This window comes from Marmota marmota, unplaced genomic scaffold (assembly GCF_001458135.2).
Source record: "Marmota marmota marmota unplaced genomic scaffold, marMar, whole genome shotgun sequence".
Classification (NCBI taxonomy): Eukaryota; Metazoa; Chordata; class Mammalia; order Rodentia; family Sciuridae; genus Marmota; species Marmota marmota.
In genome coordinates, this window is record NW_026000057.1 from 30,903,288 (window position 1) to 30,919,172 (window position 15,885).

Below are 15,885 nucleotides of genomic sequence, written 5' to 3' on the forward strand. Positions count from 1 at the left end.
AAAGTCCCTAGAGAATGTGAGTACTTTTTCTTATGTTGAAGCTCAAGTTGTACTACTACCTGCAGGAAGTCTGATTAGTTTCATCTACAATGATTCTTTTGTTCTCAGTATTCCTATATAAGCAATTCCCAAATCCCACAATTGAGCACTTAATGAGTATTTTTCACACAATTACTGAATGCCTACTGTGAACTAGGGCTTTGGTAGGTGATGGCATAAACATTGATTACTTATTTCCCTTATCAATTCAAGTAACACCTGTGTATATCTTACACATATGACACTAATATTTAGTACCTTTTGCAGTTAGACTCTTAAAGTTTTTTTTAATGTCCTGAAGTATACATTTGTGTACAGAGAATATTTTATCAGTGGTTAATTAGGCTTTGGAAGTCAATATTCAATTTTTTTAAGTTGCAGAATAAAAAAATCTATTCCCCTGTTAAGCTTTCAAGTTCAATTTTCAAATGTTATTATTCTATTTACTAATACAGCAAACTTAGCAATCACTTTGAGCACCCTATAACATTTAATTTCATTTGTATGTTTTTTTAATTCCCTTTAGTATTTAAAACTATTATAAATTGAAAAGTTAGCATGTGCCCTTTTGCCTGGTTTTTAGGGTTTTGTAGGAATGACATATGTAAAATTACCCCGTAAACTCTCAGTTGATACACAAATATGGCATTGTTTTCATTAAATTATGAAGTCTAATATACTTCTATATTGAAATGATTCACTAGAAAACAAAGCACATGGCTTTGCTAAAAAAAATACTTTTATTAAATGTTTAATCAGTTCTTAAATGGTTAAAAACTTTTAAAAAATGTACTTCCACACTGAATTAGATAAGGATTGAAAAAGGTCAAACTTAAATGGAATTAAAAGTCCTCAGGAGAATTTAAACAATGTTCCAACTAATAATAGCCTTTCTTAACCACCAGCACAGCACTCAAACATGAGTCTGGACTTCAGAAGATAACTCCCAAGCTGGTAATAAAGACCTCATGGAGACTAGGAATCTTGGATAGCCATAAATCCTTAGCATCAGTCTTCGATCCAGAGAAATGACAGACATACCCACTGCTGTATAACTAGTTTAAGATGGTTGTCTCTAACTGCTGAAATAATTGGAGGCAGTGACATCTTGCAGAAAGCTATCTCACTACAAGTGGGCAAGCCTGAGCAGAGGTGAGACTTACATGGAATGTTTGACTCTAAACAAGTAAGGTTTAATGAGAAAAGAAAATTCAGAAGAATAACAGAGTGGGACTGAGAGGAAATCCATGATAGCTAAGTTAAAGCTTTGAAGTTTGCAGTGCATATTTTTTATTCACAAGATATTTACACTAAGAGATGTGGGGAAATAGAGAATCCACAAATAGGGCAGGAGTAACGATAATAGAGATTTATTTGCCAAAAAGACTTTGTTCTTGTTGAAAATACTTCAGAAGCCTGCAGACATTTCTCTCCATAGCCTTCTTTTCTTGATATGTCATAAGGTTTCCTGATGAAATGCATTCAGGTTTGGTTAAGAGTAATCTCCCTTAAGACCTTGAAGAGTTATCTTCTTTACCCCTAATAGGACAGCTTATTTTCCTTTAAATATATCCCTGCTTCAATTTAAAAATTCTAAACTCAGAGTCTGCATTTTATTCATTTACCCAACTTTTGTTACAATTTTAAAAGGCAAAAATGGAAATATGCCTATGATATACATATAATGAATAAATCTTATCCAAAACCTGGTGTAATTGTGACCCACATTTAAAAATAGAATATTGCTGGCAGTTGCATGATCCCCTTGAGAACGTACTCTTATGAATTATCCCCTTTCTGGTCACCTTATACAGAGGTAATTGCCAATCTCATGTAGTAATCATCTTAACCTTCTTTTATAAGCTCACTCTGTGTGTACGTTTGAATATGGTAGAGTTTAGAGATATAAAGTAAGTATTTTTGTGATATTCTCAGTATATTTAAATTATTTTTCATTTTTTGATGATAGCTACAGTATGTTCATTATAATTGGTGTATACAATTCATTGAATGAACCACAATTTATTTGTATATTTGGCAATTGAAAAACATTAAGCGGTAAATTATTTTTGACTCTTCTAAAAATACTGCTATGAACATGTTTGTATTCTTATTGTTTTGTATCTAGTTAAGACTGCCATTTTTTTTGATTAGTTGGTTTTAATCTTTTACTTTTGTATTGTTTCCATATATTGTAGATGAGATTTTGGTCAGTTATAGAGATAATACATGTCTTTCATTTTATGACTGTCTATCCATTTTGCTACCTGGTCTTTTGATAAATGGTATGATTAATTCTAGTGCAATCAACTGTATGTCTTCTTTGGTTAGTGCTTTTTATGTCTCTTCCTAGATTAAGGTTATGAACATAGTATCCTAAATTTGTCTTAATGTTTTTAATACTTTCTACATTTAAGTCAGTAATTCAACTAAAATTGACTTTGTATATAGTAATATACTGGAATCCAATTTAATTTTTTCCCTGTGACTAACCAGTCTTCACAGCAGCATTTATTAAAAAGGCCAATTCTTTCCCACTGCTATATTATACCATCTTTGTTTTATAACATAGATCTATATAGCTAGAGGTCTGTTTTAAAGCTCTCTATTACATTGATCTATGTGGAATTGACCCCACTGTTGCTTGATTTGTCTACCATGAACCAGTTTGACAGTTTTAATTATTATATTTTATTATGGGACCTCATAATTAAAACACTAAGCTCTCATTTCTTGTTTTACTTACAAGAATTACTAAGGTTATCTTGATCTTATGAATCTCCATGTAAAATTTATAATAAGCTTATTCCACATATTGGTTTGTCCAATCAATGAACATAGTATATTTTTGTAATATTTCAAGTTTTCTTTAGTGTCACACAGTGAAATATCATTCATATCTTTTACTAGAATATGTATAGGTACTTGGCTTTTTGATGTTTCTTTAGATGGCATATTGTTAAATTATTTTTTAAAATGCATGTTGTATTGATGAAAATACAATTAATTTTACATGAATTTTATATGTAGAAGCCATGATGAATAACTTGGCAACAAATTCTTCTGGATTTTCTACTTACACAATCATATCATATCATCTACAAATAATATTAGTTTTGTTATTTTCCTTTCTAATTCTTGTAATATTTATTTTCTTTTTTGTTAGCACTAGATAGGATATTAACACAATGTTTTTGTAAAAATAATATTGCTAGGAAAGATTGCTTTGTTTCCACTCTCAAAGCTAACAATGAATAACTATTCATGATGATTGCTCTAAGTTTTTGAAGTTACTGTATTAGATTAGGAAATTTGCCTTATTGTTTCAGTTACCTTAGTAGTTTTGTCAAAAATAAATATTGAATTTTTAGAAGTGATTTTTCTGCATCCACTGAAATGATCATACATCTTTCTCCTTATTTTATCAATGCAGTGAATTGTGTTGATGGATTCTCTAGTTTTAGACCAAACTTCACTTTGCTAATTAATCCTAATTGAGCATGATGAAGAACCTTTCTAAAAATATTTCAAAAACCTTTAAAAATGAGATTGATCTATATTATAAAACATTCCTCATTTTATAATATCACTGTTAAGTTTTTAATCTCTATTTTTATTCTCTGTAAGAGTTTATGTAAATCTGGTTTTATTATTTGAGTGTTTTGTTTAACTTTCTGGAGACACTAAGTGGGCTGAGAATTTTCTTTGTGGGAATATTAATTGCTGAGTCAATTTTGTTAAAGGCCTATTAAAATTTTGCATTTCTTCTTGAGTCAGTTTTGGTTGGCTATATTTCCTAGGAATGTATTTATTTTATATAAATTTCCAAAATGATTGGCATATTTTCATTACATTCACTCATTAAACACAAATTTTTTAACATAATCTGCAGGTGTATTTTCCTTTTGTTTCTTTTTTCTCTTGATTTGTATCTGCAGAGTTTTAGTGATCTTATATGTGAAGATATTCTTTGCACTATATATTTACCTTCCATTTCATTAACTTTTGCTCTTATTATTATTTTTTATTTTCTCTTACCCCTTTATTGAGCTTATTTTTTTTCTTTTCTTTCTTTTTTTTAATATGGGCAATAAATTCCTTATAACTGATTAAACTGTATCAAACACCTTGTGTTGGAAAATATTTTTTTATCTTTATATTCAACATATTTTCTAAATGTTGAAGGGAGTACTGAAACTGGTTGCCTAATCAAATTATTGTTGAAAGTGGCAAGTTTTCTTGAGCAGCCTCTATGGTAGAGGCCAGGGTTTGTCAATGTTAATGAAAGCAGGAGGGAGATTTTAGTGTTAGTAGGGAATGAAGAGTAACTGTTTAATAAGGGATACTCAAACAGGCTGAAATTTAAGCCTATGTGCTAGGGAGAGTTCAGTAGTTCAATCAGTATTTGTCCTGGCCAAATATTGTTTCTATTATCATAAACTAGTACAGGCAAAAAAAAAAAATAGATTACACAGAATTTATACCAAAATTTTCCCTGGGATCAGACGACTTAAACCCATTCCCTAAATGTAACACCTCTGCTTACCTTGTGAGGATAGGACTGTGAAGAGAGCATTCTGCAAATGGAAAGGATGGATGCAGGGAAGGAGGAAGGAACACAAGAACTGTAATGTTTTTTATTTTGTTGTTGTCGTTGTTGCTATTATTATTTTTGGTACCAGAGACTGAACCCAGGGGCACTTAACCACTGAGCCACATCCCCAGTCCTTTTAATTTTTTGAGACAGGGTCTTGCTAAGTTGCTTAAGTCCTCGTAAAATTGCTGAGAATGGCTTCAAACTTGTGATCCTCCTGCCTCAGCCTCTGGAGTCTCTGGGATTACATGTGTGCACAACCATGCCCAGCCAAGAACTTTAATGGTAAGAAGGAATCCTACTGGCTACCAGGCCTGTAAGAGTGGCTACATAGGTGGTGGGGAATGGAGAATGCTCTACCCAAATCATGAGAGCATTTGGAAAGTCTCTCCATCTCCCCATCCAAGCTGTCTCAAAGAGGTTCTCTCTTCCTCCCAGACTCTTGTCGCTTTCTTCTACTCTTTTAACCTCCTTTTTACTCTGGTAATGTTTTTCTGGATGTCAAGGAGTTTCTTTCCCTCCTCCCCTTCTCTCTCCACTGAAATCTCTTTTCTAGCCCCAATCCTGACAGATCTCTCTAAATTTCATTCAAATAGTACACCATGGAAAAATGGAAAGAATGTTTCTGTGAATGTGTTCTGTGAGAAGTGTCTCTCATGGCAGAGAATTGGCCTTGGACATGCCAAAGAGATATTGTCAAAAATCCCCAAAAGGAAGTAAATGCTGTGGAACAGAATTGGCACTTTGCTCCATAATGAGCCTAATAATAACTAGAAGGAAAATGGGACAAGATAACTCAGGGCAAAATGTATAGAAATTGTTTGTTACAGTAAAAGCATAAAATTGTGAATCTGAAAAAAATTTTAAAAAACCTATGATCAATTAGGAAAGCCACACTCACTTTATAGTTGTGGAAGTTAAAATCTTGAGAAGATAAATAATTTGCTTGCCCCAGTCCCATAGCAGGCGTGTGGCCCTTTGTAGCTAAAAATATAAGGCTCTTGGCTCTGACAGTTCTTTCTCTACCACTGAACAGCATTTTGATTACTTACAGATCTATGAATTTTAAAATCTTGAGAACTCAACTATCTGATGCATTTATTTTACATAATATTAGAATAGAGTTAATTACTCAATATACTGAACTTTAGAGTTGGAGATGTGAACTATTTACAACTGAATTTTTATAATTTGACCTAGTGAGGGTTGGACTCATCCAGTATGAACGGTTCAGAATGGCCTGGTGAATGAGGCATAGAAGTGTAGGATAGTATTTTTATTTTTATTTTTTGTTAGCAAGAAACACTAGAGTTCAGATTGTCAATGCATTCTGGCATGATTTGGACAGTCATTGTGATAGAGTGGTGGGCATTCTATTTTTTTATACAAAATAAGATGAAAAGTTAGCTTTGTGAAGCAAATTGAATAAGTTCAGCCAACCAACACTGTATCCCCAAATGACTTTCACAGATTGTCCACTACATAGGCCAAGGATAAAAATAAACGTTGCCCTCAAGTAACTGAAAACCAATCCAGGAATGCTTTGGATATTTTCAATCCTGCTGACTTTTGAAGAAATGCAGTTCTCCAAATTAAAATAAAGGCTAATAACTAAATATCACCTATGTGACAAAAACAGGTCCTGGGGAGGAGGAAATGAGATCAGTTAGATGTTGTCCTACCTCTCAAGAGATTTATATCAGTTAGATGCTAACTGGTTCTAGTTAAAGATATTCAACTAGTTGTCAGTTTTGTAACTTTTCTTTGATCAGGTAAACCTATAGAATTTTAGACTTCAGTTGACATGAGAATCGAACAGAATAAATGAAGCTGTCAGAAAATGAAAGGGAAAAAAGAAAAAGCTTATTGATTCAAATGAATTAATTATTCTAATCTCAATAATGTACTTGCTATTAATAAATCTTTAAGTTAGTTAAAATTGGATTGTCAGGGAGAGATGAAACCAGGAGATGTCCTGTGGTTGGATAGAAGCATTGTCACAATGGCTTTGAGCTGATGAATGCAGAGAGTAGCCTCTGTACCCTGGGGAGAGTGTCCAGGAGCTCCGTGTTTGTGTCCTCACACTTGCTGAATACCCCAGGAGGGCAATTTCACAGTTCCTACCACAGAAAAGGATTTCTTTTCCCACTTCAGTTAAAAATAAATTCAATGTGTGATACAAATGGTTTTCTGTGTTTTGTGTGTGATTTTTATAAGTCAAGCATTATTTCAATACATGGCCATTTGGATGTGAACAGACACACACACACACACACACACACACACACTATATATATATATATATATATATATATNAAAAGCCCTTGTCTGTGATATATATATATATATATATATATAGTTAAATATATATACTTATATATATTTAAATATACAAAATTTATATATTATAAATTTTAACTCAGAGGGTTTATATATATGTGTGTGTGTGTATATAGAGAGAGGTTTTATGGTAAAAGAGAAATGGTGGAAAGACAGAGCCAGCTAGTAAGAAAGAATTCTGAAATTTATGCAATAGCTTTCTACTTATTCTGTGATTTAAATGTTGGTTAACATAATAATATCTTAATCGGAAATTATGATGTACATAGTGTTTAAAAATCTTTTTCTCACAGCTAATGCTATGTCAACATATATACTTTTTTCATGTTTAGTTACAGAAACTGAGGCTGAAAAGGATTTAATATGTTGACCAATTAAAGCATACTAAGAAGCAGAGCCACATTTTGTTTTGACATTGAGTCCAAGTTCTTTCCATTAAAGTATTCCATCACTTTGAGCAATGCCCAGTTTTTTAATACAGGTAATAATATTTGTGCATATTGACAGTTTGGGGGCTAAAAATTAGAATTCTCATTAAATAAAAAACACTGTTTTGATTTTTAATTTGAGTGTTTAGTTCACAGAGTAACTTTAAATAATTTACAAATCTGAAAGGCATTCCAAAGAATGCACAAGTTTTCATATATCAAATTGTGTGGCATATATGGTGATTAAAATATAATATTGCAACTATCTTTCTAGATTCCTGTACTAATTCTATTGTGAAAATTTTTATGATCTTATATTTTAGTTGACGAGGATTATGATTATAATTATTTAAACACTCGCTTGTTCTGACTTGATTCAGCTTGGAATTACATTATTTTATCTAAGAAATGGGATATAATAAGCTACAGGATTCTGAGTTCTATAACTCAGCATGTTCATATAGTATTCACCACATGCCAGACTCTATTCTAGGTGCTTTATGTATCTTGCCTTATGTGATCATTCCAATATCCCCATGAGGTAAGGACTATGCTCACCCCCATTTTACAGCTAAAGAAGCTGAAAGTTAAGTAACTTGCTTGAGTTCACACAACTAGCAAGTAGTCAAACTGAACTTTGAACTCAGACAGTTTGACTCCAGAAATATAAATGTGACCCAAAATGACTCATCTAGCCATAATTATTTCTTTTGAGTTTCTTTATTTTCCCCCATCTTCTCCAGTCACATACTACTTTCATTGTTGTTTAGAGACACACACATTTTATTTCAACCCACATAATGTTCAGGTAGACAAATGCCTATAGCTCCTTCCAAATGGGTTCCCTAAGAATGAATGGGACCTAGGATATTAGGAAATCATTGTCATTACGTAGAAATGCTGTAGATGCTGTGAGAAGGCAACAGTGGATTTCTTAAGTACTCAAGTGGCAAGTTTCTAACCTTAGTTGTTTTGATCAGAGAACTCAACTTACTGAAGTGTCACCGTATTGGAAGATAGTGAGCTGTATGGGAAGGTTTTAAAGAGCAATAGTTCTTCATTTGATTTTAATCCATACAACCCCAGTATAACTTGATTCCATTTCTAAGCTTCTAATTATTAATAAGTAAATGGGAATAATTCAGATAAACTTGAAATGTTCTGATGGAAGTAATGTGTGCAAAGTGTGTGGCATGGTAAATGGCAGATGATTGTAGATGTTGTAGCAATATTTCTCTGAGTTAATTTGGGTCAGACCCAATTATGATCTCCATTTTCTGGTATTTGACAAAATTAGTACCGAATGACTGATTAACAGATTAAAAAGAAGTGCACATTTCAGTAAAATCAATGACATTGACATTTTTGACTACTAACCTCACAGAATAATTTGTGACTGAGTATATGCAAGCAGGCAAATGATTGTCTTAGAACAGGCTCTGTTTAGAATATTGTTGAGTTTATTCATCTCAAGATCAATCAATGCTTTTTGCTTGTTAAGTAGAGAGGAAGAAGGGAGGGTAGTGCATATTAATGAAAGCATCGGAGAATCTGTAACTAATCTATACCTAGGTATACACTATCACCCCAAAACCAAAATGTTTCCATCAAGAAAAATAATAAATCCTAGAGTTCCCCAGAAAGCCGAGCCTGAGACCAAAAATAAATGTACAGTCAGTTTTTAAAGGAACATGAACCTAGGGGAAGGGAGAGAGGAACTAAAAGAGTAAGACCAGAGCAGGTTAGAAGAGGAAAGCATTTATTTGCTAGCTCCACTCATCCCTGGGTTAAGAGCTGTTCATGGGATGCATCTGCACTTGTAGCTCAAGCATCTGACAGTGCCAGGTGGGATTCTGAAACATACATTGGTACCAGAATAGCACCTGACAGAAAGCAATATGCATGAAAGTGAGGCGGGGTACTGTCTGGCTACACCTGTGTGTAGCTAGTTGCCACAGCAATAGCTGGTGTATACAGGGCCAGAAAAGATGTTGGGAAAGACAGAGCAGATGCCTAGTGCCCACATGGTGACTGCTTCTATTTACAGACCAGTTATGATCATCTCGACTGATATATCATTCTTCAAGATACAAAACCTCTATTAAATTTTTGAAAGCATTTTTTTAAATGGTTGTCCAACATTTGGGACCCATTTAGTGGCCTTTCTAGCTTTAACTGACACTATTAATGTTTCTCATGTTGACACTGCTATTGTGGTCAACAGGACAAAAAGAATCTCCCTTACTGAGAGAGCTGCCCCTAACACCCAACAGGCATTGTTAGCTTAACCCAACAAAGCTGTAGTGACACATAGGAATCCAGAAGCAGCAAAAGAGAGGCTATTAAGGAATTGAATGTCATGGTAACTTTCTGATTTGACATTCAGTGTTTAGAAATGTGCACTCAGATTGGTCTCGAAGATGAAGATTTTAGAAAGTGATTGCTAAAGGGAAAAAAAGATTATAAGTAATTTGGATTGATAATTTTTCAAAAGTTAAAATATGTACCTGACGCTTGAAATGCTTTTCACCAATGAAAAGGAAAAGATGGGTAATTATCTAGGAAATTAAAAACTTTCTGAAACCCTCAAATGCTCATCTTTTTCCCCTAAATTTTCTGAATAATTACAGTTCATAAGATAAAACTGACAGTGAATGTGTTTCTGAATCTCCTATAAATAGGAGTTCTAGAATAATCACTTTTATTTTTAGGTAGGGACCATTGAAAAATGAGAGGGTAAAGAAAAAATGCTAAAGAAATGGCTTGGGACTAAATACTTTTCCCATTGATTTTGTTCCATATTATTTTACTTTTCCTATCATAGATCACCTATTACACGTAAGAGATGTTGATGTAGATTAAACTAAACAGAAGTACTAAGCAAAATGACCTGCTTTGAAGCAGCCAACTCACGGTACCTACAATGACACAAGAAGTAATGATGTGCAGTAGTTATTTTAACTTTCTTCCAACTTCTCTTTTTGTGAATTTTGCTTTTAACAAAAGCCATTTTGTGTTTTAAGGTTGGTTGAGAATATGGTATCTCCTGAATATTTCTAACTATATTATAGTATTACGTTAAGTACTTAATATCCCAAACAGAGAATAGAGTCAATTCTATTTTGACATTTTCCCTCCCAATGGTCAGAGTTACAGCAATTTCTTTTTTCAGATTTGTTGTAAAATTATTGTTACCTGAAAGTAGGTGTTCATCTAATATTATTGTGTTTTCTTCTGCCAAGTTTTGAGAACTGACTAGCTTTTGACAATATGCCCTTGTATTTGGTTATCACTTTCATAGCCTTGAATCAAAATAATCCACTCATACCTATGTTACGTAATTCACACCTAGTCATAACTTTTCACAAGGACAAAGTAGTAAGCTCATAAGTCATTGTCATGGGAAGGAATTTAAGGTGAAATGAAAGTAAAAGTGAAATTACATATATACATGCACATGCGCGCACACACACACGTTTTCATTCATTTATACATTCATTCATTGTTTGATGGGCAAACAATCTATAGAAAATATGCACCTTCCTTAAAGGACTTAAAATCTGGTAAAGGAGATAAGACACACAAATAACTGATGAAATTGGAAAATAAGTGCCATAGGAGAGTTAAAAATATAGGCATCAAGAAGGAGAGCAAATAGATGACCTTTCTTATTAATGCTATAATGAGCAGGACTAAGAACTCTTTGGATTCAGAACTAAAGAACATTCAACACCTCTCATTACCTACTACATCCAAAACCAAGGGTGTCCCAACTACGCACCAGGTAAGTTTTATTACCAAAAAAAAAAAACAACTTGAATATCTTATCTGCATTTCAAGGTCAACATGTCAAAAACCAAAATCACTCTTCCACCAAACCAACTCCCTCCTTTCCTTTCCTTTGCTCCAAAGCCATTTGCCTATTTCTAATATTAAAGTAATGTCATTCTTATGTTTCAGCCTGCTCTATCATTGGCAGTAAAAATAATAAATTACACATTTTCTATTTCCTTAAACCTCTTACCAGACCTTTCTTTTCATTTCATTGTCATACTCTCAGACTTCCAATGACAAACTAATTTCTTTACCTTTTATCTCTCTTGACTCCAATAGTCTAGACAAATATTTTGCTGATAGATTGAGCTTCCTAATTTTTATTTCCAATCATACAATTCCCATGCTCAAACACACTTACAAGTTGTAAATTAATCAACTTTATGAATCAATATTTCTTTTTTGATCATGCTGAGGATTGAACCCAGGGCAGCACACATGCTAAGCATGCTCTACCACTGAGCTATACTCCCAGCAATATGAATCAATATTTATCTTCCTGGTATTCCTGCTGCTATCTTTCCAAACTTATTTCTTAATACTCAGGAAATCCTTAACTCTGCCCAACATGTGGCCTCCCTATATTTTCAGACTAGAATACTATGATGTTTCAATGTTCATATTCAACAAAATCTGTTCATAAAAGCTCATAATTTATAGTTTTATATGAAGACTTTTCTGATGATCTTATACCACAAACTAAGCTAGCTGCAAATTTTCCATAATATTCTTTATTCACCTCTTGAGACCTTTACTATAATCAAATTTGGCTTATCTTCTTTCCTTCCCCACTTCTAGGGCAAAGGATGATTTTTATAAATCTAGAGCATTCAGTGTAGAATTTGCTTACAGTATCTTCAATCAATTTTTGTTTCAAGAAATTGAATGTTCAGTCACTAACAAATGAATTTCTCCAAGCAATTAAATCCTCCTTCAGATACCAATAAAGGGGAATCTATTTCTGTCTGAAAATGCTATTGTTTTTATTCCTGAATTAATGTAAAGTTTAAAAAGAAATGGCATCTGAAGAGTAAATACATATTGTTTCCAGGACCTTCTTTTGCTTAGAATCGTCCTTCCTTTAACTTCTCAGTCCTGATAGTCAAAAGCTCATCAATCTAGACTTGAAAGCTCAAAGGAGCTTAAATGCCACTGTAGGGGTCTGTTCAGTTTTAAGTACAATTTAGAGAACTTTAGGAAAGAATGACAGTTTCCTTTCAGGAAACTCCTATATATATTTTTCAAAAGAAAAGCTTTCCAAATTGGACATTGTAAAATAGTATACCACCAACCAAGTAATAAAAGTCACTCATGCCATGTAGAAGGAGTCCTTGGATTTTGACAACACAAAAGCCTGTATTGTATTTATTTAAATCTGAGACTGACAAAAACATTAGAAAGGAAATGTGATCAATTTCTCTAAAAGATTATGATTTAGAAATAAATAACTATGCAAAAAGCAAGGATCTGCTTGACAACTTGTGAATGTTAGGCAGATGAAATGTCTCCTGCACCTTAGAATGTGTTAATCATCCTAAGTTTGGGGAACATGTGAAGCTCTGGAATCAGTGTGTTCCTGGCACAGGGAGTAAAGGAAAGAACTTACTAGATCAGCCTAGGAAATGCTTCACTTCCTGTGCCCGACCTGTGAAGGAAACAAAGCAGGCCAAGCCAGGTGCAGCAAAGACTTAAGTGCCCATGGGAAAAGCTCTTTCAGTTCCCTCTAGGCACCACATGGATGGTGGACGTCTGCTCCTATGCTGTAACTTCCTTTTCTCTGATAAATGAGGCAGTTTTGTTGTTGTTTTGCTTTGTTTTTAGATGTCACAGACACTGGCCTTTAGTTAACAAGTGGGCTTATCGGCAGAAATGGAGAGAGAGAGTCATTGTTTAAGTTTTGTGTGTGCACAAATGGGAAACCATCTTCCTTGGGTTAACAGTTCATTAGCAAGATGACACTGTTTAAAAAAGGTTGTGCTCATTACCAGGGAGCTCAAGGAGGCTGGCGCTTCACCAAAGCCAACGTAATAGGAAGAATCTGCCAGACCATTCTGCGATGTCCTTCACCTTCATATCTTCCTTATTGACAAGTTTTGGAAGCTAATTCTATCGATCCTACTCCACTTTGTTTTCAAAGGACGTGTAATCCATTCTGAGTTTAATAATGCTGGCAAAATGCTGTACTCGCTGATGCTTGCAGACCTGGACCTGCCAGCAGCCTAACACAGACTTTCGGAATTTATATTAACCTGGCATGTACTTGTGAGCCGTGCTTTTTATGGCACTGAGATTCTTATCAGTCTTTCTCATGCGGATTGACTTTACTCATCCACTAGCGCATTGATTTCTGTGACAGCTGATATACATTCTTTATTTTTAAAAGTCAGATTCTTAATAACTCTTCTAAGTTAAAATTTCTGCCTTTGATACCTATTGCAACCTAACTCTGGAAATTCCAAATTGCATGGTAAACAAGCTATGTGATTCTGCAATGTTGTGGAATTTGTCCTAACTTTTTACATTGATATTTTGAAAAATTATTGACAAAATGTTGCTCAAAAATGATTGATAAGATGTTGCTTATTTTTTCCCTACATTATACTTATACATCAGAAATTTGTAGGCAACAAACCTTTGAAAAGAGCCCAGACAAAATAAAATTAGAACTGAGTTTTTGGATATTTTCCCCCTAGGATTTCTCAGGATCAGAATCAATCTTTACAACTATGTTCTTTTATGATAGTTTGGTTTTCACACTTATTAAGTCTGTCTTGTATTAGAATCACTTGTTTATTTCTCCCAATGGTACATTTACCTCCATAGGCAAGGGCATCTTACTCATTTTTATATTCCTTTCACTGCCAAATATAGGATAGGAGCTTAATAAATATTGATTACATTTAATTAGAATTACAATGAATTAATCAGGGAAGGTTAAGAGTCAAACATAATCATTTCTTGCCACTGTTCATTAATATAGTCAGGGATTATGTAGATACATATATATCCTTTATAGGAGTTTCTTAACTTGCAGTCAAGCAACAGGGATTTTGTGTTTACATATTCTTGAAATGTTATGCAAAATATGTGCATATGTTTTGATGCATGTAGATATTTGTAACAAAACTGTATAATCTTTAACTAAATGAGTCTCCCTGTCTCATCCCAACAGTTTAAGATATTAAGATTCCCTTCTTTAGGCAGCTGTACCCAACTTCTCAATAGATCAGAGCTGATAGACAGTTGGAACTAATATAGGGGAGCATCTGTGATGCAACATTTCCAGTTACCAATCTTTCAGCCATTCATAACAATCTTATTGCTTCTGGACTTACGTCTAAAAGGAATACATATTTGAGAAGTGGTGCATGTTAGCCAGCATTCTATCCCCAGATTTTTCTTCTGTATATTTCTAGTGCCTTTACGATTTCATCAAACACTTCAAGTCTATGGCATCAGCAAGTGTTTCCCTTCAGTGAAAGCAAATGTTCTCTCTATGGCACTGTCTCCATGCAATGGAAGTCAATGTCCACACGCTCAATTCAGCAAAAGAATCGCTGCATCAAAATTTCAGGAAAAGCTCCCTGAAAGTAAACTAAGGCAAAGAGCTCATTCATAGTTATTTCTCATCCACACCATCAGAAGAATAACAGAAATTGGTACCTGGGATGATTTCACAGCTGCAAAGACTGAACAGAAGAAAGAGAGTGGTCACTTGAAGCAGTTGCATGGTGCCTGTGGATCCTCACAGTGACTTCTCTCTTCAGAGTAAGGCAGGGAAAATTTCCTCCCAGCCTGGCAGGGCCTTATTAGCAAATGGAAAAGGTGTGCTGAATGTGAGCAGCCACTGCTCATTCCTACTTATTTTGGGGGCTCTGATAAGGAACGGGAGGAAATACACACACTCCCTTTGGGAGTTCAGCAGAGAGGAGATTTATTGTTTCAGTCCCTTACAGGAACTCTTTTTTTCCCCTCTCTCTCTTCCTTTGGCAGCCACTTGTGTTTTTGTTACTACATTATTTTGTTCTTCTTCAACAAAAAGGTCAGGATGGGTTTTGAACAGAAACAGATTCTTCTTGAGAATGGATCAGAGAGCTTTCTAACTTTTGTTTTGAAAGTACATTTTGGAGTGGTTATAAAGGGACCTCATTAAGCGGCTACTCAGGGTGAATAAAAAAGCTTTAACTTCCCCAGGGCTAGACATCAGAGCAAAATCCAGCGGGAATCACATTTTGTCTTCTCTTTTCTACCTGAAAGCCAGACTAGTAGAAGACTACCTTATGGGGGAGATAAGTGCAAAATCTTATCGCATAGATCATAATCTGCCCTTGAGTAAGCAAGGAGACTTCTTTAGACTGCCCAGAGAGGTTTTACAAGCTATTTAAATTATTTAAGCAAGATGAGTGTGGGTGTTCACTGTTTTTATTGCTGGGCTTTGATGAAGAGCAAGGAAAAAATACTTATAATACTTTGTGGGTAGAGGGGATGGCATTAGAATGGCATTGGGTGGAATGCCATCACTGCAGACCAGTGAGGCTGGGAGTGATGAATTCTTCTGGACAAGAATGCCAACCAAGCAGGATGACCTATATAGCAGGAATCTCTTTCATGTCGGTGATGACCGACTGAAACATGGTGATAACTCTGCCT

The 15,885-nt window shown here is 34.3% G+C and overlaps 1 protein-coding gene across 1 annotated transcript in view; it reads right to left on the reverse strand.

The window, feature by feature from the left end:
* Window positions 1-15,134, reverse strand: part of Emcn (endomucin) — a 106,170-nt gene extending 91,036 nt beyond the window's left edge. The window contains exon 1 of the mRNA XM_015484598.2: window positions 14,899-15,134. Coding sequence (XP_015340084.1) covers window positions 14,899-14,965 — 67 coding nt within the window. The 5' untranslated portion in view covers window positions 14,966-15,134. The remainder of the gene's footprint in view (window positions 1-14,898) is intronic.
* Between the last annotated feature and the right edge of the window lie 751 nt (window positions 15,135-15,885).